This window comes from Martes martes, assembly GCF_963455335.1.
Source record: "Martes martes genome assembly, chromosome: 6".
Classification (NCBI taxonomy): Eukaryota; Metazoa; Chordata; class Mammalia; order Carnivora; family Mustelidae; genus Martes; species Martes martes.
The window spans coordinates 12,897,179-12,920,770 of record NC_137893.1 but is presented as its reverse complement, the minus strand read 5'-3'; the positions used below and the strand labels follow the sequence as shown (position 1 = coordinate 12,920,770).

Sequence of the window (23,592 nt, the reverse complement as noted above, 5' to 3'; positions counted from 1 at the left end):
TATTGTTTGTCATTTCAAGTCTATCTGAGGAAGCTACCATAATTGCAGGAGAAGAAATCGGGAGACGAAGGTGGAGAATCTTACTCCTCTCCCCGAGGCTCCATCTCTGAAGTCTCCTGACACGCTTTTAAAAGAAAATAGATGAACTCCATTTCTTTAACTACCTCTTTCATTCAAGGATCTCATAGTACCTAACAAGCAGTCTAATTTCCAGAAGGCAGGAAAGGAAGCACAGAGTGACTAGGTCACACCACAATCCAGTCAGCCCAGAAGCCAGTGGCTGCGGAAGGGACAGCTGCCCTTCAGCCCTGAGGAAGAGACTGGGCTCAAGGAAAAGAGGCCCCCTCGGGTTTCCCGTGGCTGACTTCACAAAAGCCCCCACAGGTGTGCCCGTTCCAGTGCACATACATAAACCCCCACGTCATGGGAGTGGGGTCCAACAATAACTGTGCGAGAGAAAGGGAGAGAAAGGGAGTTTAGGGAAGCTAATATCCTTCCCGGCAAAAGAGGAGGAACGATAATCCACCATCATCCCCACAAAGACCACTGGGGAGTGAACTGGGGGGGGGGAGCCTGAACACACAGATTGGCAAACTACAAAGTGCTACATAAATGTAAGGCTTGGGTTTCACATTGAAATCTGACTGCAAACACAATTGTTCTTAGGCTTCATAGAGTCTTTGCAGTAGTATACGTGATGATTCATCCTGGGTCTTTGATGCTACACTGAGAGTGTGTCAGAACTAAGAATTATTAAAAGCAGTATATGCCCACCAAGGGTGGGACCACTCAGTTCGGTGTGTGCTGCAATGTGCCAGCCATGGAGGTACCCTACCAGGCATAGTCTGGGTCTACAGGCTCACCGAAGAGAGGAGGGGTCGTCCCTGCAGCCCCAAAGAGGAGTCCCATCTGGATCCTAATCCACAGCAGGTGCCACAGGGCTGGACCTGATTTTGCTCAGATCCTCTGCTTCCGGAGCAGCCGTGGTTCTGGGTCATTCCACAGCCCTCAGACCTTATGTCTACAGGAGTGGTGGGGAAAGAGGTCACCCCTTAAGCCCCATGAAGCTACCCAAAATCCATTTCCGAGATGCCCCAATTCCCAGGAATAAACTGGAAGTAATCCAGTTTTCCCAATATCCTTTGCCCAGAAAAATGGCAGGGTTATTCCTAAACCGAGTGGAATGGAAGATCTCACCCACTCTGCCTGTCACTTCCTACTGCCTCCCACCCCACTTCCTCTCAGGGGCCACAGCTCATGCTGGCACCTCACAGAGGCAGCCCCCTACTTCCTAACACAGGGTAATGCAGAGTGGAAGCATTTACAGAGGGGGAAACACTGACAAGCAGGCAAGCGTGGTCTAGAAGAGGGGGTCCAAGACTAGGCAGTTTGGTCTGAGCCTCCGGGGAGATTCTGTGGAGTAAGTGCTTTCACAAAGCACTTACTCCACGGAAAACTCCACTCACAAAAAACTCACAGAAAACTCCACTCACAAAAAATGCTTCTGGACTGATGCCTTTTACAAAATACCTGAAAGGTTCAATTCAGTAATCTCATGGACCCATTTTGCCTTCAAGTTTGAGCGCTCCTAAAGGACTTTGCACTAACGGGTGAGTTATGTGTGTCTTACTGAGAAGCCAAAGCAGAGCACTGACGTGTACTGACAAGCCCTGGCCAATAACTTCTGAAACACTTCAATTTAAAGACGATTTTGAAGTTTCTAAGTTGGTCTCTCAAGCCGAGGGAAAGAAGGTAGAGAACTTTGCCCAACAATTATCTCCTCCATTAGCACTTCTTCCCTCAACGTTTCCTTGACATCGTGAATCCTAAACAATGAACCTTCTAATAGCTGCTACCTGTAGAAATAGTCAATGATAACTTCCAGAGTAACGAGATGAAAGCACCGACCTCTCAAAGCAGAAGTTTCGGGGTCCCATCTGAGGACCTACATGGTTCCTTCTCTCCAGCAGCAAAGCCAAGAGTAAATTCACTGGAAGCCAAGCCCCTGCTTCTGTGTAGCCTGTGTCCTTCCCCCAGCACATCCCACTAGGAGCAGGTTGGCTAGGCATCCCCTCTGATTTTACAGAAACACTGACAGTACTCTGACTCGTTTCCTGTTGTTTTTCTTTCTTAATACTAAGGTTGTTTTTGTTTACAAAGTATTAACACTTCTGAGTAAAGCTTGGGGAAACCTTCAAGGACTCTTTCCGTTTGGTCTGCAAGTAAAATTCAGTGGGTTATTTCCATTTGAATGTCAAGCCACACATTGACTCTCTAAAACACGCCCATGTTGGGCTGACAGTTAGCTAGGGATAAGGGCAAAATGGGTTTTTGGTGGGTTGTGGTTATTCGTAAGATGAAAAATATTCTTGGTGATTAATAAGGGAAGATTTTCATATTCTCTAATAAAATGACTTCTCTTTAACAGCAAACCCCAAAATTTCTATTAGACCTTAGGCAAAAGACTATATTAGTTGTGTTTCATTTGGTTTAGGGTTTGTGGGCATAAATGGCATAAAGCTTAAAAAGTCTATTTACTACAAGAAATAACCTAATGTAAAAGTCCTTTTCTGGCTAAGAGAGTGACAGAATTCTGAGCACTCTGGGTTGAGAAAGAGAGGCAGAGAGAGAGAGAGAGAGAGAGAAGCCAGAAAATGAATAATTATTAATACATGCCTCCACATTTATCCCACAAGATAGCCTGAGCATTCCTCATACATTATAGTGCAACATAATAATTCCAGTGATCAACAGTATTCCTATTTTCTCAAGCAAAAAAGTATATACTTGGAGAATATATATTGAGCAAAACATATAATTACTTTATCATCTTTTAAAACACTAGTAATTTGAACTTCTATAAATATACTTAAATAACAAACATATTATAGATAGCTATTCACATAGGACACCAGGTGACACAAACATACAAAAATAAAACAATCATATTTTAAGTCTTTTGTTGTTTTTGTTGGGTGTTTTTGGAGTAAAGAAATCAAACCCATCCAGACACCAGAATTATCTTGTCCATCTTGATCTGGGGAGGCAGGATATAAGTTGACACTGTGTCTAGACACCACTCTCCGAGACAAAACCAGCAAGCATTCCTTGGTGGACTTATTTCTATCTCCTGCAGTGGTTCAGAAAAGCTAGGAGGAAGTAGAGGTCTCTACACACAATGAGATAGATTTCTTTAGCTGTTTTATAGAAAGGAAACTTTAATCAGATCCCCCTTGCCCCACCCCTGAGTCAAGTGTAGAAACATCAAACTGTACTTTGAGAGGGTGTTCAGTAGAACATGCCTCCCCCTTGGGCTCTCCCACACACCAATCACCACGAAGTATTTCTCAGCTTGTAGAAAAGGCACCACTACTCCAGCGAGATTTGGGTTCCAAAAAACCACATTTGTCCCATTCCAGTTTCTGCTGTAAAATACATTCCTCCACTCCAAGAAATGATTTGAAGAATTAAACTACCCAAGCCAGGGGAATATGTACATTCTTCTTTTTTGGAAAACAGAACATTTCTATGAATAATTATCCCTGGTAAAATGTGATCTTTGTCCATGGAACACCGTAGTTCTCTTGAGAGCAAGGAACATACACTTCCCACTTCCCACTTAAAGCTTAGCATAACGGAAAGCTCCAAGCAGGAACACGAAGTTTGTTCAACTGGACTCCAATCCCTCCAGTCTCGATGAAAGTACTCCAACTGGAACGAGGAGTCCTGCTGCCGTCAGAGTGGGTCCTCACCTCACTTGCTTCTTTAGAGAAGGAGCCAATGCTTGAGGAACTGGTTTCAGTTTTCCTTTGATGGAAAGCTCTTGCAACCTCTTGAAGAGTCGCTTGGGGGTAAGATATCAGGGGAGAGAACGCTGGCTGGTTCTCAAATAGAATTTTCAACACAGGCAGAGGAAGGTGGTTCCTCAAGTCCCTCGGGGGTGCCTTCATGGGCAGACGTAGGGGCCCGCTGCTGCTGATAGATATCCTGGATCAGCAGGGTGTTCATCACCTTCCACTCCCTGTATTTCCTGGCTGTCAGCTTTGGATCATCCAGCAACTGGTTAATCATGGCCAGGTCATGTTCTTTACACTGCCCCAGTAGGTGAAAAAAAAAAAAAAAAAGTCAGAGGAGGGTGTGAGATATAGTGAGTATCTTAATTTCGATAAACCCTCTTTAGCCCTTTTACAAGTACACATATATATTCATCATAAAATTATCAAAGTGTTTTACACACTAATATTCTAATCCCTAACCAAGCCTAAGAGACATGGCAGGACAACCATTTGCATGTATATGCCAAAAAGAAGTTACGTGTCCTAAGCAAAGGCTGCTGGAAGAACTAGACGTATAGACAGGATTTTCCATGTGGCTCTTCCCTGACCAATCCTTATTCCACACCTCAGTAATATTTCTATCCCAGAATGAGCCTTATTCCTTCTGAAACTTATAATTGTATTGTATCATCATTTCATTGACCTACCCAAACTTCACTAAGTAAAATTGGGACATAGTACTATCCCTAAGACATCGGATAATATATTTTTATTTTTATTAAATTGTCCTCTTTTTTAATAACTCACACACATGTATTTAATTAATATATACCGAATAAATATATAGGCTTTTTATTCAAAGAAAAGACTACTAACCTTCCATCAAAACAGCATGTGTTCCAATTATGCTAATAGAGCAAAACAAATCTATTCACGTTATTTTACCCTGTGTCCTCCAAAATCAATAACACACATCTCTGAAACGCCTGCCTCAGGTGAGGGGAATGTTCTGTAGTCAAGGGATGGGTTAAAAATGAGGTATAACAGCTTCCACGTTCAAAAAAGATCATTCAATCCTGATAATTTAATCTCAAATCTATTCTTGTTTCCTCCATTGCTTTGACCATAATCCTAACTTGGGGTACAAAGTGCAGTTCCTCCCACTTGATGTGACCCTGCCTCCAATCCTCCCTTTAAATCCACCCTTCTCATGGCAGTGCAGGGACTCTACCTCAAATTCGGGGTCCTCGTAATGGCTCCCCTTCATGTCCAAGGTTCTGTGGACTTGAGCTCACCTGTTGATCCTTCTCACTTCCTGCTCCAACAGTGGTGGTATGCATTCTGCCACATAATGTCAGTTCACACTCCATGATGCTGCACCACAGGGCCTTCCTTACCTTTCTTCTGGAAAAGTCTACTTTCTAGAGTTGCTTTCACATGGAACACTTGCCAATCTTTCTTTACCAGATTTTACTATACCTCATAAATCTATACTCACTTCAGGCATCATGTTCTCCAGAAAATCTCTGAACTTCTAAATTGGACTGAGAAGCTTTTTTTATGCTCTCATGCCTTCCAATACTTAGAACTTGCCATGTTATACTTCGATGTGCATGGATCTGTCATGCCCCCCATTCTAAAGCATTTTAAGGAAGGTGACAGAAAGCATTTTATTCATCCCCGTATTCCTTGCACCTAACATAACACCGAGTGCCAGGGAGATATCCAATACATGTTTATTATTGAGCCAATCTTTTGGTCTATCCCCAGGCCAGCATGTGTGTAGCTAAAAATTCACAATTAGACTCACTGGTGGCAGTTCAAATTCATGACCACTGCCATTAAGTGGCTTTTACTACTATCCAGTAGTCATATTTTCCTACTCCTTTTCTCTCCCAATCTCCCAAATTACTATATCAAAACTTTTCATCTCTACTCAAACCTCCTCCTTCATTCTCCCTTAGAGCAGATGACTTTGCTCTCTATTTTTTTTTTTTTTTTTGAGGAAATGTAAACAATCAGAAGAACATTTCTCCCAAGTTTCCATTGCCTACTACCTACATCAATACAGGTACATCTCAGCCTTCCTTCCTGTTCTGTTGGATGAAATCTCTGTGCTCCTAGCAAAGGCCAATCTCTCCATTTGTGCATTATCACCCACTCTTGCATCCTCAAGAAATTCACTCCCACAATTATCCCTTCTTTCCTGTGACTCATTAATTTCCCAACTTCAGTTGATCATAATACATGCTGTTACCTCTCCCATCTTTGAAGCCCTCTTTCAACCCCACATCTCTGCTCGAGGGAATGCCCCACTCTTCTCTTTGTCTTCAATATTCCTCCCCCCACCACCGTGCCCATTCTCTCTCAGAGACCCACTCCCATCAGGATTCAACCAAAACTGCTCTTGTTGGGGTCTTCAGTGACCTCCATGTTGCTAAAACAATAACTATTTACCTCCAATTTATTTATCAACAACATCTAAAACTATTGACTACTCCTTCTTGAACACTTTCATCATGCCATTTCTGTGACACATTTTCTTGATTTTTCTCCTCCTAAAATGGCCACTTATTCTTACTCTCCATTGTTGATTCCTCCTTCTGGCCCAATCTCTGAGATTCTGAGAGCTCCAGAACCCAGACTTTAGCCTCTTCTTTCTTCTATGTGTAACTGCGTTCTTGCTAAGCCCATGTAATCTCAGGTTTCCCATTCTCCCTATATACTGAGGGTCACGAATTTATCTGGCAAAGCTAATCTCTCCTCTGAACTTCATGATTGTTTGTCTAAACTTCCTCTTCAGCAACTCCACCTGGACACATACCAGACATCTCAAATACAACATGTCCAAATCTAAGCTCCTATTGGGGTGCCTGTGTGGTTCCAGTCAGTGAAGTGATCGACTCTTGGTTTTGGCTCAGGTCATGATCTCAGGGTTGTGGGATCAAGCCCTGTGTGGGGCTCCCTGCTCAGTGCAGGGCCTGCTCCAGATTCTCTCTCCCTCTCTATCTGCCCCACCTCCCACATGTGCAAGCGTTCACTTTACCTCTCTTAAAAAAAAACAAAAAAAAATAAAATCTTTAAAACTAAGCTCCTATTATTCTCTATATGCCCCACCCATCCCAAGTTTCAATACACACTGAAACCTGTTTCTATCACGGCCTTTTGCAAAGCACCTAATGGCAACTCCACCTTTCCTGTAGCTCAGGCCAAATACTGCAGTCATCCTGCTCTCACTGCCAATCCACCAACAAATCCCAAGTTCTCCCTTCAAAATATGTCAAACTATGGCACCCTTCTCTTCCTAACCTTCCAAAGGCTTCCTATATCACTGGGTAGAAGCTAAAGTATTGGCAATGGCAATAAGGCACCATATGTTATAATCTTTCATCACCCTTCTGACCACCTCCCGATGCCCCATTCTCCTGCAACACTTCAGCCACGATCTCCTCGCTCTTCCTCAAACCTAGTAAGCATATTCCCATCCCAAAACACTTGCATTTTTGTTCTTTCTGCCTGTAGCCTTCTGCCTTGGATCTCATCAAGACTTACTCCTTTTCCTTTCTCAGATTTTACTCCAATTCTACTTTTCAAAGAGCCTTTTCATGCCTATCCTAATTAAAAATCAATCCATCAGCATTCCTCATCCTCCTTTTCTCTATCAAATCTATCATCACTTAGCATCCATAAAATTCATTTAGTTAGTTAATTTCTTCTAGTACCCAAATGTAAGCTTCTTAATGGCAGGCATTTTTGCCTGATATGCTCACTGCTTTACTAAACAAACCTTTGCTAAATATTTGTTGTAAAAAAATGAATATATGTTGGGTTGCCTGGGTGGCTCCATCATTAGGTGTCTGCCTTTAGCTCAGGTCATGATCCCAGGGTCCTGAGATGGAGCCCCGTTCCCTGCTCAGGGAGGAGTCCGCTTCCCTCTCTCTCTCTGCCTGTAGCTTCCCCTACTTGTGCTCTCTCTGTGTCAGACAAATAAATAAAATATTCTAAAAATGAATGTATTAAATAAAATGTGAGTGAATAATTGTCCATTTGTTTTTCAATCTTTTTTATATCACGAACCCTACTTAAAACCTTGAAGAAATCCTTTTTGTAAGCAAGCAAAAAAAGGTTATATGTATGTGTGTGTTTTATGCACATATTATTTATTATACATTTTATATTTAGATATATTTATATATCTATACATAGATAGATATTTATATCTATACATTTGCATATGGTTTGGGGATTCTAGAATTGGTAACATTTCTTCTACCCAAATGAAGGATTCGGTCTTAAACGATTGCAAACACTGGCATTAAAAAATGTATTATTTGTTCTTTACAATTACCTTTAACTTATGTTTTACTTGAGGCATTTTATTACATTTTCTTCTCTCTTTTTCTACTTATTTTTTTTACTACATATATATAGTAATCTGAGTGGTAAGATTTACAATTTTGAATCAAGAGAGCAAGAATGTGGTGATAGATGGAGGTTAAAATATATATTTGGATTTCAGGAAGGAAAGAAAAATTGCATAGGGGGAAAGTAACCAAAGAGTGACAATAAGCAGGCTGACCAAGAACAGGAAGCAGAGAGAAGGCAGGCTAAGTAAGTGGGTAACTAGAAAAGATTGCTTCTAGAAAATCAAGCAAGGCCAAGAGAATTTTCTTTCTTCCCTCTGAGTTCTCACATCTGCACTTCAAATTACCATCTTTTCCTCAAAAAATGAACTTTCATCCTTTAATACCACCATACTGTTATTTACAGGAAGTTGTTTAAGGAGTTTTACTTTGTTCTTGGAAACTTCGACATCTGGGATGAAATAGGTGATGGGGATAAAGAGGACAGTTATCATGATGAGCCCTGAGGAATGTATGGAATTGTTGAATCACTATATTATACATGCGAAAGTGATATAAGACCGTATGTTAACTATATTGGAATGAAAATCAAAAACTTAATCAAAATTATTAAAGGGGCACCTGGGTAGCTCAGTCAGTGAAGGATCTGCCTCCAACTTGGGTCATGATCTCAGGGTCCTGGGATCGAGCCCTGCTTCTCCCTCTTCTCCCCCTTTACCCTTCTCCTGACTTGTGCTTTCTGCTCTCTGTCTGTGTCTCTCTCTCTCAAATAAATAAATCTTTTCAAAAAATTATTAAAAATTACAATTTATTCCACACAAAAAAATTTTGACACCTGCTTCAGAGACAGATCCTAACATGTTGCTAAAAGAATTAAATAAGATATTTGCAGATAAACAAAATTTGAAGAACTAGTTTTCTTAAGGCAAAATGAATTCACCACCCCTCTAAATCTGATCAAAGGTTTTAAGAAACGGTCTCTTCAACTTTGGGCTAACACTTCTCATATGACTTTCAGCCCTAAACAATTCAAATTTCTTACCAGTTTGGCTCAAGTCTGTGTTAAGTTCTTTCACGGATGAAAGAAGTAACTGTAGACAAGACTAGAAAGGAAGGAAGTTAATGAAACAACAGCAGGCTCTATAATGCTAACCAGCAAAGCGTGCCAGTCAGCAGCATGGTGCACTGCCCCTGCCTCTCCCCTGCAGTACAGCAGGCTCACCAGACGCTTTGAACTACATTTACAACATCCTTCTTGCCTTTTGGTAGGCAAGGCTGGGCAGGGCCTCCAGGAAATACCGTGAGAGAGACAATGTTCTACTTTCCTTTTTCACTCCAAGTAGTCAGTACACACATGACCTGACATAGACCTAAGCATTGGAAATGGGTTCTACCACAGAAATTGGGGAAAGGAAGGTTGGTTCCTCTTTCGACACAGACTAGAGTAGCCCTGAAAGCAAGTTTCAGTTGGATCCATTAATTCTTCATTTTATCATTTTTTTAAAAGATTTTACCTATTTATTTGACAGAGAAAGAGAGAGAGGGTGACAGAGCAAGCCCAGGCAGGGGGAGAAGCAGGGGAGCTGAGCAACGAGCCCGATGTCGGGCTCTATCCCAGGACACCAGGACCATGACCTGAGCTGAAGGCAGACACTTAATCGACTGAGGCACCCGGCAACCCTAATTATTCACTAAAAAAAAAAAAGACATGCTTAGCCAAAAGTCAAAGGATGTTGAATTATCAGAAATTCCTAAAGATCTGCATTTAGGGTATGACATGATGGTTTGCTCAACTTCCTAGAATTTCCACAAAGAGACTTTGTTCCAATGTAATCCCAGTGAAAGGGTTTTCTTTATTTATGAAATGTGCCTATCATGAATATAAACACTATTGCTAAAACAGTTTCATTATTTCTGCATGAAACTGTTATCTTGCTCACACTGTAGTTTTGAAGTATTTTTTAAAATAGACATTTATATCACAATGTAATATACATAGACAAAAACACACATATAGAAATCTTTGTGCTTAATGAATTAAGACAAGATGGATACATCTGTGTAACCCCAGTGAGGCTAGAGGGGACCCTACCCAGCACCTCAGAAGCTGTTCTGTGGCCCTACTCCTAGGAATATCTTCCCTCCTCCTTAAAGGCAACGACTATCCTGACTGCTCTGAATTTTAAAGATAATTATGATCAAATTTGATTCAATTGCAGGTAGTTAAAATAATTCTTATAGCCTTCTGACATGAAGAAACAAACATGTACCAAATTATCTTTCTCCAGTGAATAGGTTGATGAGCTTTTTTTCTTTAATCGAAGAAGGTCAATTTCCACATCAGTGTGTCTTCCTATCTCCTGATGAGGTTCATGGGACCACATAACATTGATTATGTTTCACCAGCCCCAACATTACCATTTTGTGAGGTCTAAGGGATCTGTGGAAAGGGCTTCATTCCAGGAATGCACAGAGACAGCAGCAGATCTTCAGATAGGTGTGGTTGATAGCCCCCAAGATGGTCCCTGGTGCTTCCTGCTTCCCAGCATTCCCACCCTCATATAATTCTCCTCCTTGAACATGGGTTGACCCAGTGTCTTGCTCCTAATGCATAGAATACTGTAAATCTAATGTAGTGTCACTGCTGAGACAGACCAGAACCATCTTGCTCAGTCACTGTTGCTGTCTTACTCACTCTGAGGAAAGCCAACTTCCACTGGAGAAACTACCATATATCCACAGGGCAAGGAAATGGGTGAACAATTGCGACCTCAGTCCAGCAACCTGCAAGGAATTGAATCCTGCCAGTATGTGACGGAGCCTGGAAACACAACTCCCCAGTGGAGCGATGAATGTGGCTCCAGCTGATACCAGGATTGCAGGATTGTGGGAGACCACCCAGTCAAGCCACATTGAGAGATTCCTGCCCCGCAAAAATGGTGAACCAACAAGGGTTCATTGTTTGTAGTTGCTAATTTGGAGGGTATTTTTTTACCTCACAATAGATAACTAATACACAGGGAGAAAATTAAAAAGCTGCTGAATTCATAAATTCCATGGCCATAGTACATGAAGAGCAAGAGGTCACAGAGAACCAAATTCTTTGTACAAATCTGGCCTCGCAGTGGCCAGGGGAGGGCATGGTCCTGTGACAGTCTAGAGTTTTGTGTTGCTATTCTGTGGAAAGTTAAGCCATAGTCTTTCTTCTTCTAGAAATGGCCTGAACTGTCCAACCTTTCCTTAGCCTATTCCTTGTTTCTCCCAACATGGGCTGCAACCTCCCCTGATATACATTTCTCTAGGCCAGTTCCTCCTCCATGAAAGAACTTCCTTCTCACCCTGATATTCTTCGTCTCTTACTCATGGGCCAGTTGTCAGCATTTCCATGACTTTGTTCCTAGTGGCCTCAGATAGGCAGCCATATCCCTCCTCCAGGCTACCAAATCACCCAAGTTTGTATCAGCTATACCTATGAACACATTGCATTCTGTTCTCCTTTCTGTTTCCACCATCTGGTGGGGTGCATTCAATGCTCCCAGTGTCTAAGAATAGAATCTGGGACATAGTAAAATTCAGGAAATATTTGTCTAATGAAAAATGTATTCACTTACATCAGTTATCACAAATAAGATAGTAAAATCCCAACATACTATGGTATATTACATTGAATGACCAAACGTATTTATAAACTTCATACATATCATGGGATATAATATATTTGGACTTGAAAGGAATGCAACTGATGTCTTTCGTCATTAAGCATTGGAGAATTTCTCTGCACTTAGATTTTCTTTATATAATTAAAATACTCCTCTGCCTTTTCTCTTTCAGACTCATTTTTTGCAGCCTTTTTGGGTGCTTAGCTATTCCACCAACTAACAGCGGCATCTGACCAAGAATCACCCAGCCATTTCTTTGCAGCCTTGTCCTTTTGATTGCTGGTATTTCTTCCTAGAAATAAACTCAAATTCTTGATGCAAAAGGACATGTACAAATCAAATCAAACTGCAGAATCTATCAAAGCTATTCAGAATCTATAAATCTTCTGCCAATTTGGGACTATTTTACAAAGTATCCTGACCTCTTCCTCTTCATGCTATAGTCTACATGTGAAAGCAAGATGTTTTTGTTATGAAGAACCATTTTAGTTCAGGAGGCGCTGAAAATAACTTCAGTATGTTTTGTACCCTGTCCCCCATTCCCACTGTGAAAACATCTGTTGGCCTATTACAATCTACCATATATTTCCCATTGACCATCTTTCATGGCGTGTTTTGGCTCCAAAGCCTAAGGCTGAGAATCAAGAAGTCTTGGCTCGATCTGAAATCTAGAGATTTTCTTCTGGATGTAGTAGGAGAAGAAAGACACTCCTTAATGAATCAGGTGAAATTCCAAGATCTTATTTAATATTATTGTTTATTCTCACAAACTATTTTAAGCCCTCATTAACATTTATGGTGGTAGGTAAAGGGTCTAGGAGTTTAGCATTTGAACTTTTAGACCAAAGTGAATGCAAAAATCAAGGCCTAATGTAGGTAGAGCAATGGGTGCTACTATGTGAATGTTCTAGTGCTTTAAGGATGCCAAAGGTCATCTGACCCTACAGAGGATTGTATTTGCTTTTACTGCCCTCCCCTCTACTCATACAAATACTCTGGTGAACATGACTCTCTACAGAACCAGCCTTGCCCTATATCCACAGAGTTCATCCACAATCAGAATTTTTTTTTTTTTTTTTTACCTTCAATGTGCTATTCAAGGTTCGGATTTTGTGAAGTTTCTCATTTATGGATGGATTCTTACATCGCTTAACAAAGGACTTTCTCAACTCCTTTTTGGTTGAAGGTCGACGGTCCCCAAGGGGAGAGAGACTGGCTTGTTCTAACGATTTGTAGAGTTTCTCCATCTCATCATCTTCAGACAACTTTGTTTCTTCTATTAAAATAAAAAAAAATAAATAAATCCAGTTAAAATCAAGTTGAGAACATTAGATTCTGTGATCCTAACACAAGGCCCTGCTGACACCTTGATCTCACACTTCTGACTTCCAGAACTGTGAGACAATAATTTTTTGTTGTCAAAGCTACTCAGTTTATGGTACTTTGTTAGGACAGGGCCATATTCCCTTTGAAGGCACAATGGAAGGATCTTTTCCAGGACTCTCTTCTATATTTTGGTAGTTCCTTTCCTTGTGGCAGCAAAACTAATCTTCATGGAGTGTTTTCCTTGTGTGTATATCTCTGTGTCCAAATTTCCCTTTTTTATAAAGATACAAGTTGTATTGGATTAGGGGCTCACCCTCCTGACATCTCCTAACTAACTACATCTGCAACAACCTCATTTATAATAAGGTAACATTCTAAGGTACTTCAGAACTAGGATTTCATGAGAATTTTAGAAGGGCACAATTGAACCCATAATAGTCCACCATCTAGCTCCCTCCAAATTCATGTCCTTCTCATATGTAAAATGCATTCACCCCATCCCAACATCTCCAAGAATCCTAACCCACTGCAACATCAATTCCAAATCCAAAATCTAATCCAAATACTGTCTAAATGTGGTATTGGTGAGACTCAGAGAATGATTCATCGTATGGCAAAATTCCTCTCCATCTGTGAATCTGTGAAACAAGTTAGCTGCTTCTAAAACATAGTGGTGAGACAAGAAAACCCTAGCAAACTAACACATAACCTAAAGCTTGAGAACCATTGTCCCTGATGAGTTTTTAATGTCCTTCATAGAACTGCCCTTTGAAAGAAGGAATCTCCATCTGATCTTTGTGGCTTTGAGCAAATAATAATCACTCCTCATCCTGCCACATACTTCCACCCCCACTTCTTAACCACAACTTGCTAGCCTCAGCCCAAATGCTTCCAGTGAAGTGACACCACACAGGATCCAGAAGGGACCACATGAACGAGGCTAAGCTAATGGCAGTTCCACCATGCTGGCCATAGTCATTGACTCAGGGATGAGCATGTGTCTCAGGTCAGGCCAACTGGGGCCAGGAAGACTCAGTTCTGAGAATTTGTTTGGGGTTCCAGAGAACCAATCTCTTTTTTCTTCTGAACAGTGATGATATGAGCTAGAAACTTCCAGGGATCACCCCAAGAATCATAAGAATGGAGCCAATCAACAGGATACAGCTGAAACATGGAACTTGGTGATTCTGTCGGGGCCCTTGCAGTTAATGGGAGCAAAAATGTTGCCTTTGTTAAATTACTCTCAGTGTAGATCTCAGTCACATACAACTGAAAGGACCCCAAATGATATAGGTTACCTAAAGAAAAGCCTTCATCTCTTGATATCACTTTAATATCCCACTAAGAACTTCCGTCCTTTATTCCTTCATTCCCTGAAAATAAATTTAAGAAAGATACATAGCAAGATTTCTTTTCCACCATGTACTTTTTAGTGTCTATGTGCTTCACATCTTATCCTGAGAACAAGCTTGATAGAGAACCATCTAAAAAGTATGGCATTAAGAAGAACTGAAAAAAGGGGCCTCTTCAAAGAAGAGGGTAAAGCATACAATATTAACAGAAGGCTTCAAAATCAAGCAAACATGACTTACTTTACAGTTTACACTTCGAAGAATAGAAATCTTTAAGCAATAATTAAATTTTCCTCATCTACTGTCAGAAAGCTACCATAGGTGTTCCCAATATTTTTTCATAAAATAGAGGGCAAAGATATTGAACTAACTTTACAACTAACTTAAAATACTGGTCAGCAAACCTCTTTTCTCTCTACCAAAGCAGACTCCCAAAAGGGGGAGATGTTCAAAATTGCATTTGAATACAATTAGAACTTTTGGTTCACACTTACACACATCAAAAGTGAGTTTTTCCACAATAAGCACATGAAAAGATGCTTAACATCATTAGTCATTAGATAAATACAAATCAAAACCACAATGAGATACTACTTTGTACCCACCAGGATGGCTAAAATTATAAAGACAGACAATAATAAAAGTAGACAGAGATATGGAGAAATTGGAATGCTTGTGCATTGCTTGTAAGAATGTAAAGTGAAGCTGTTAAAAATATCAGAAATTATCTTTCTCCCCCATACACATTCCTTTCCCTGACTTAAATGGGAACATTAATCATAAGAATATGGGTGTGGGGGGGGGTATGTGTGTGTGGTTATCTATTTGTGTGTGGTGTCTCTGTGCGTAATGTATACGGTCTTATTTGTAATGCATCGTGTATGTAGTGCATGTGTGGTGTGTGCGTGTGTGGTATGGTGTATGCATGTGATATAGATGTGTGGTGTGTATGTGTGTATGTGGTGTGGTGTGTATGCATTGTGTGTGCATATGATACGCATGTGTGATGTGTGTGTGGTATGTATATGTGGTGCATGTGCATGTGTGTAACTGTGTGTATGCATGTGTGTGTGTGTGTTGCATGTGCAACTTGACTTTCCAGTCCCCCAAGAAATAGTGGAACTTTAAAATTAACACACAGATAAAGTGGACCTGTGGAATTACTGAAAGTTAATGCAGAATCCACCAAAAATATGACCAAATAATATTCAAAAAACACTCTCTATTTGAATTCATTTAGAAACTGGAGATAACGGAAAGGAGCACGTATGCTCAGATAAGTTTAAAACTATTGAGGAAATGGGGGAAACCTGAAAGGTAAACGTTCTTGCTGTGTTCTTTCCTCTAACTATCCACCCTTTCTCGGGGTAAACCTGAAACTGAAAGACTATACATAAATCTGACCTCTAATAATGGGATGCCAGAATTGCCCATAAACATAAGGACAATAAAATAATAAATGGTAATGTTGGGAGTCAAGAAAATATCCCTATCGGCTTTTTTGTGTCATAATCTGAGGGACGTACAATATATCGTTAAATACTCAGGAGACATGCCTCTGATCCAACCATGTCCATGACCCACCTAGGAGCTTTGTATTGTTTTTCCTGCTGCTAATGGCTGGTGCTTAGGTCTTCACAGAGCCATAAAATGAACATCCAATAATAATGGAAGAAGATGATAAACAGAATTCATAGGACAACAAAAGACCCAAAGGGTATAAGCACACAGCAACATTCAACTTACACCTGACCCCAGAGCACAGGTGAGAGTCTTCCCAATCCCTCCAGAGAGGGTAGTGCTGGTATGTTAACCACGTGCCTTTATGGAGCTTCTGCATAAAGTAATGTTTTAAAATCTCCCTTTGTGTTTTTATGTAAATATTTTTCTACATTATAATATCATATTAGGTTATTTATCGTATTTTACCAGATTGTAGAAGGAGCAGGAAGAAGATTGCCAACAAAGACCGCTGGTCTGTCTCATGCTAGAAAGTGTAGCCAAGTCCATCATTTCCACCTCCCTTGTCTTCTGCAGCACAAGAAATGAATTCTGTCCGACAATCAAGTGTTTCCCATGCATTAGCTGGTCTTCCTTTCAAGAGTCTATCTCAGTATTCTTGGATAAAATAACAGGACTTTCATTCCCTCTACCACATAAGGCACTTTACAAACTACCTCAACTAGCTGCCAAGGCTTTGCCAAGGAAGATGAAAACTATTTTTATTTCATAAAGGAGAAAAAAATGGAGATTCTTGAAAAACAGCAAGGGATCTTTCCAAAATGTAAATCAGTGATGGAATTAGGAACAGAAGTTCAATTCCACACTGTGCAGGCTTATGCGTTTCTAGACCAGTCTTCTCAAACTTTAATAGGCGAACGACTACCCAGGGCTCCTGTTACAATGCAGAATCCCAGACTGGCCGAGTCTGGGATTACTCCGAGCTTCTAAACTATTAACAAGCTCCTGGGTGATACCGAAACTGCTAGCCCACGGACTATGGTTTGCATAACAAGGCTAGACTATCCGATTTGTCATGCAATACCAGCTGCAACTCACTGGAAGAGAGAGGGACTGGAGTTAAAAAACATAGGGACTCATCCAGAAGGAAGCACCTATGTTCTCTGTGACCCTTTACACCTGTTAGGCTAGCTCAGAAGGTCTCAGGGGTCCAACTAGCAAACTTTCTCTAAACGTAGGTCAATGTAATACAGAGATTGACTCAAGAAAGAAACTGAATTTTTTTTAAATAGGATCTTTCTTGGTGACTTTAGCAAAAGAGGCAAAGCAACATTCTAACTAATGGTTAGAAGTTCACTCCTTTCCAAGATTATGCCAGATGAATGTGCTGCCCCCTTGCCGTCCTCCCACGTAACCCACCCTATTGTCTGCCTCTGACAGAGCAGGCATGCTCCTGTAGGCCCAGAATTTGGCTGTCGAGAACACTGTATGCAGATTCTCTCTTTAAACGCAGTATTTTCAACTTTGCCTCCCCCACTATCTTATTTTTGGTGTTTCCTTGTGCTTTCTAGAATGTGGTTTTTATTTTCTATTTAGAACATAAGTGCGGAAGGAAATTCGCATACCATATTTCATATCAGAATTTGAAAGGAACCCTTTTTGAGACTGAAAAAGTCTACATGTTATCCCAAGGAAGACAAGGTTAGCTCCCAGCCTTGAAATACTTGGAAAGGTTTATGTAGAAAAGAGTATTCCCTGCTTCATGTGGGATGTTCAAAGCTTTTGAGAAGGGAAAAGACCATGGAAGGCACTGATCACAATAGGATAACTACGTAGCCATTTCGACATTATGTGCAGCCATTAAAACTTTGCAAATATTATTTAATAGAAGACCTGATGCCAAGAGATTCAAAAACTTTTACAGGCTTCCTCTAGTTAGTGATTCTGACAACTCTCCAACATGGCAAAAGATAGAATCATACGGACAGACAAGTTTGAATTATGTAACTAAGATAAATCTGGATAAATCATTTTAACAGTAAGGATACTACTGATCAAGAACATTACCATGGTAGAATTTTGAGAGACTGTCGGGTTTTGCTGCTGGTGGAGACAACCATCAGGTATTGAGTTTTTAGTATGTAAAAGCTACCATATTGACTACTGTACCAACATGACTTCACTATCTTTCTAACAACCCTGTGAAAAAAGTGTTATTAGCCCTGATAGAAGGAAGAGACTGTTGAAACATTAAAAACTTGACCAAACCCACAAAGAGAGACATAAGCAATGACTCAAAACCCACAGTCTTAAACACTATGCTGTACCATAAATATATTTGATGAACTGTCTTTTGAATAAAGCCCAATGAAGAAAGATTTCAAATCAGGCAACAGACAGCCATTGAGATGATAGCCACTTGGACCAAACAGACCAAAGCTCAGATCCATGCTCCCACTATTCTGTCTTCCAAAGGAAAAATCCCCACCCAGAGCCTTTGTTTCTGAGGTGGCCAGGATTTACACAGCAAACTCTGTTCTCACAGGGCCATAGGGCACCTGAGCAGGAAATTTATAACCTGGTCAGCAACCTAGGAGTCAGGCTGGACAATCGGATTCTCTGCTTGGTGTTTGAACTGGGCACCTGGGGATAATCTAGTTCTAATCAGGAGTAGAAAATGAGTCGTGGTCATGGTAGACTGGGCTCTGTGTAAAACAAAGGCAGAAGAGCTTAGAAATGGAGAATAGAATGTTGGAAGAATACTAGTTAGGAAAGAGAGGGTTAAAACAACAAAACAAAACAAAAAGATGGCAGGTAAAATAAATTCTATTAGAGAGAAATCAGATTGTGAAGAACAGCGCATCCAAGTATAAAGCCAGTACTTGTATTTGTACTCATTTAAGTCTGAGAGGAGAGTACTTTCACTTTGATTTCCCCCATTTTTTGGTATTAGATTTACCGTCTCCACCAGAGTCATATACCTTTCTTCTCCTGGATATTTGATGTTTCTATTAAGGAAGCTGACTCAATACTCTTCTACCATATTATTGCTTTTATTGATAAGAAGAAACCTAGTCTATTGGGCAATCTTAAATGTTGTTTATTATTATTATTATTATTGCATCTTATGGCAGTGATTTTTAGAAATAATCTTAGGTTGAGTCCGTGGTCCAAGTATCTGATAAGCAGCTCTACATTCTTAAAACAAATATTCCATTTGTTTTTAAAATGTATTTGTCCAATCATAGGAGCGCCTAGGATTAGGTGAAATAGTTAATGTAGACATAAAATTTCTATATCTGCTCACATCCTAAGAAAACAAAAAAACATTGACAAGTATACAAAAAAGGCATTTCCTTGTTTTTGTTTTGGTTTTTTTTAATATACTTGCAAGGTAGAGGATGAATGGGAGTTTAAAAGGGGGAAAATAGCTGGAAAATTGCCTAAATTCAAGGATCCAAATCCAATGTACTGTAGATAAATATGTCAACATTGGTTCCATAAACTGCTGAGTCCACCTACCACGTGGGTCCGTCATGGAGACAAAGGAGCACAAAATCGAAAAATGGAAGACGCAGGAGGAGGAAAGGGATGGAAGGAGCAGTGGGGCAAGAGAAAGGAAGAAGTTAACCTATTTTAATTTCACTAAGCAGAAAAGGAAGGTTTGGAGCAGATCAACGTTCTTAACTTTTTCAGATGGCACTCTCTTTTCCTTACCTCGATGATTATCATCTGGTGTGATCTATAATTACTTGTATAACATCCTTCTTTTTGCCTTATTGGAAACCCACAGTGTACATATTTAGAGTTATGTATTTAATTATGGTGTTAAATCCCTACTAGCAAACCTTTTCCCAGGAAATGATACCAGTCCCTAAGAGTTGCAATTATATTTAGTAACATAAGAGACTGAATATGCTGGAAAACTTATAACTCATCCTTGACTCCTCTCTTCCCCTTGCACATTTGATCCATTCATTTACTCAGTTTATCCATCAAATACTCTTGGAATGTTCACCGTGTGCTAAGGCAGTGTATTTTAGAGACTAGGGATAGACTAAATAGGCCAGAATCTTTCATGATTTTTATGCTCTTACATTTTATGTGTACGATATATCCTAAATGTACATATTTTTCTGCCCCCTGCCCCACTTCACTGCTATCAACTTAATCCAGACCATCATTTCACTGTTGACATATCTCAACAACTACATACATCGTCTACTACAGCTTCCTAATACCCATTTTCCATATAGCGAAGTAACCTTTTTAAAACACAAAGCACACCATAACAATCCCAAGCTTTCAAAATCATTCCATTGCACTTAGAACAAAACCCAAACACCTTACAGGACCCAATAGTTGCCACACAAGCCAGCCACTACCCACTTCTCCAATCCCTTCCTGTACTTCCCCTACCACTCTATTCTAGCCACACTGGATTTCTTTTGGTTTCCTGAACCGCGAAACTTATGCTAGTGCTAGAGCCCTTGCATCTTATTTTCTCTCTGTGTGGGGCACTTTGCCAGCTATTGTTTTCCTATGTAAGCTGCTTTGTGCCGTTTGGCTCTCAGATCACCTTTTTAGGGAGGTGCTGCCCAACCAGTCATTTAAATCAAGGTCCTTCCTCCAACCCCCGACTATTCTATATAACTGCCTTATTTCCCATATAGAACTTATTCACTACCAGAAATCATCCTGTTTTTATATTTACCTAATTGTCTCCCTACCCGCCATAATAAACATATATTCCAAATAATAAATTCTATGCAAGAAGGTTGTTGTCTCCGTTATTATTCACACACACATCTCCAAATGCCAACTGTGTCAGGAAGATAGTAGATTCTCAATAAATATTTGTTAAACATTCATTATTTGATCAAAATGTTCATTCCTGATCTCATTCTTATCCCCTCCACCTATCCTTCTACCAAATAAGCATAATGAGCTAATTTTGGAATTGGATTATCAAAAACTCACTAAGTCAATTATACTTATTAAATTCCAAATATCTAGATAAGCCAAAAGTAGAAATATATATTATTTAGCTAGTTAAGAAAAAAAGAGGACAAAAATTACTAATACCAGAAATGAAAGAGAGGGACATCATTACAGATCCCACTAGACACCAAAAGGATAATGAAGAAACATTATGAACAACCCTATGCCCACAAATTTGATAACCTAGCAGAAATGGACCAGTCCCTTGACAGACACAATCTGTCATAACTAACATGAGAAAAAAATAGATAAATGAATAAGCCTATCTCTATTTTAAAAATTGAAACGTTAATAACCTTTCAAAACAGAAAACACTAGGCCCAGATGGATTCATTGGTGAATTCTGCCAAACATTTAAGGAAGAAATTATACCAATTCTCTACAATTTCTTTGAGAAGACAGAAGCAGAGAAAACACTTCCTTACTCATTCTATGAAGCAGAATTACTCTACTACCAAAATCTACATTACAAGAAAGGAAAACTATAGAACAACATGTCTCATGAATGTAGGTATAAAAGTCTTCAACAAAATACTAGCAAATTGAATCCAACAATGTATAAAAAGAATTATGTACACAAGCAAGTGGGATTTATCTCAGGCATGTGAGGCTGATTTAATGTCCAAAAATTAATTAATGTAACCCATCACATCAACAAATTGAAGAAGAAAAGAAAATCACATGATCCTATCTATAGATACAGAAAAAGCACTTGAAAAATCTACAACCCATTTATGATGAAAATGCTCAGTAAATAGGAATAGAAGAGAACTTTCTCAACTTGATACAAAAGATCTACAAAAACCTAGAGCCAACTTCATAAATCATGAGTAACTTGAAGCTTTCTCACTAAAATCAGTAACAATCCAAGGATGTCACCCCTCACCACCCCTTTTCAACACTGTACTGAAAATTCTAGCTAATGAAACAAAAAATGGAAATAAAATGTTTAAAGATTGGGAAGGAAAAAACAAATCCATCTTTGCAAATTACTTATATGAGATTCTGAAAAGGCAAAACTAGGAAGATAGTAAAAGGTCAGCGATTGTCAATGGGGTAAAGGGGAGGGTAGGCTGAATAGGTTGGGTACAGAGGATTTTTATGGCCGTGAAAATATGATACCATAATGATGGATACATGTCATTATGCATTTGTTCTAATCCACAGAATACACAACTAAGCGGGAACCCTAATGTAAACTATGAACTTTGGCTGATAATGATGTGTCAGCGTAGGTCAATCAGTTGTAATAATATCCTACTCTGGTGGAAGGAGTGTTATTAATGGAGGAGACTATGCATGTATAGGGATGGAAACAGATGGGAAAACTCTGTACCTTCTGCTCAATTTTGCTCTGAACCTAAAATTGTTTCAAGAAAGATAAAAGTCTACTAAAAAATTATTTTTCAATCTTATGCTTACTATAGTTGTATAGTTTTAAGAAAATAGAACCTTATTTGCTTTGGTTTTAATTAGGACAGCATAACATTGTAGGGAGAGAAACTAGAACTTAACTTAATAGTGCAGGAATAGACCTCAAAGGCTTAAGACATTACCCTGATGAAAAGAGTCTCCCTGGAAAACCGACCTTTGAATTGTCCTTTCTAGCTGCAAATTCAGACATGGTGCTGGTATCTTCACAGGATGATTAGAGAAACAACTCCAGAGTAGCCAAAAAGGGCCAGAAATATAATTATAGGATAAAAAAAAAAAAAAAAGGAATCTGACACCATGAGATTAGAAGCATTTCAAAGAAATACACAGGAATCTTCTCAGAGCAAATAGTGTAAACTGTAGGAGACTGTTCTCGAGAAAACATGTGGATCAGGGGAATTCATCTTTAGTTTTGTGTAACCATATTGCTAAAAGAGACTGCCATAGCCATTGTTGTTTTCTAAGAAACCTATAATCTTTCTCTATAAAGATCATGGTTCCTTAAATTATGTCACTGACCTTCTGTCATTGATCTTTTGTGAATTCCATGCAGACAGCTGAAAAGGTATTCACTTTGAAATATTTTTAAATAGTGTGTGTGTGTGTGTGTGTGTGTGTGTGTGTGTGTGTGTAAGTTTTTATTTTAATTCCAGTTAACAAAAATACGAATGCTTCATGAATTTGTGTGCCATCCCTGTGGAGGGACCATGCTAATCTTCTCTGTATCATTTCAATTTTACTGTGTGTGCTGCTAAAGTGAGCACTCACTGAAATTTTTAAGAACTCTTCTAAAACTAGGTTTGGTTACAGAAGAAATTAAAAGTTAGATTACTCTTAAAACTTTTTGTTTGCAAATGGTCAACAGTGAAAGTACTATATAACACAAACTCCAAGTATCAGTCAAGGAGGTATGCAGAACCTGCACATATTTACTAGGAAAAAGATATGAAAATGAATCAACTAGGCAATTAACTTAAGGAGCTAGCAAAGGTCCCACAAAATAATTCTAAATAAAATGAAAGATTTCATAAAGATAAAGCAGAATTGTATTAACCAGATAATAAAGATAATGTGCAACCAATAATGCCAAAGACTATTTTTTAGAGTAAAAAAGCAAATAAACTTCAGGCAAATTCTGATCACACAAGTTAAAAAAAGAAAAAGAAAGGATAAGCTAAAATGGTCATTATATAAAGGTAAGAAAATCTATCTAGAAACA

The 23,592-nt window shown here is 39.4% G+C and overlaps 1 protein-coding gene across 1 annotated transcript in view; it reads right to left on the bottom strand.

The window, feature by feature from the left end:
* Positions 1-2,806: 2,806 nt before the first annotated feature.
* The window catches only part of IPCEF1 (interaction protein for cytohesin exchange factors 1), a 71,512-nt gene continuing 50,726 nt past the window's right edge, over positions 2,807-23,592 (bottom strand). The window contains exons 8-9 of the mRNA XM_080806137.1: positions 12,882-13,075; positions 2,807-4,092 (exon numbers count right to left, since the gene is read on the bottom strand). Coding sequence (XP_080662263.1) covers positions 3,886-4,092; positions 12,882-13,075 — 401 coding nt within the window. The 3' untranslated portion in view covers positions 2,807-3,885. The remainder of the gene's footprint in view (positions 4,093-12,881; positions 13,076-23,592) is intronic.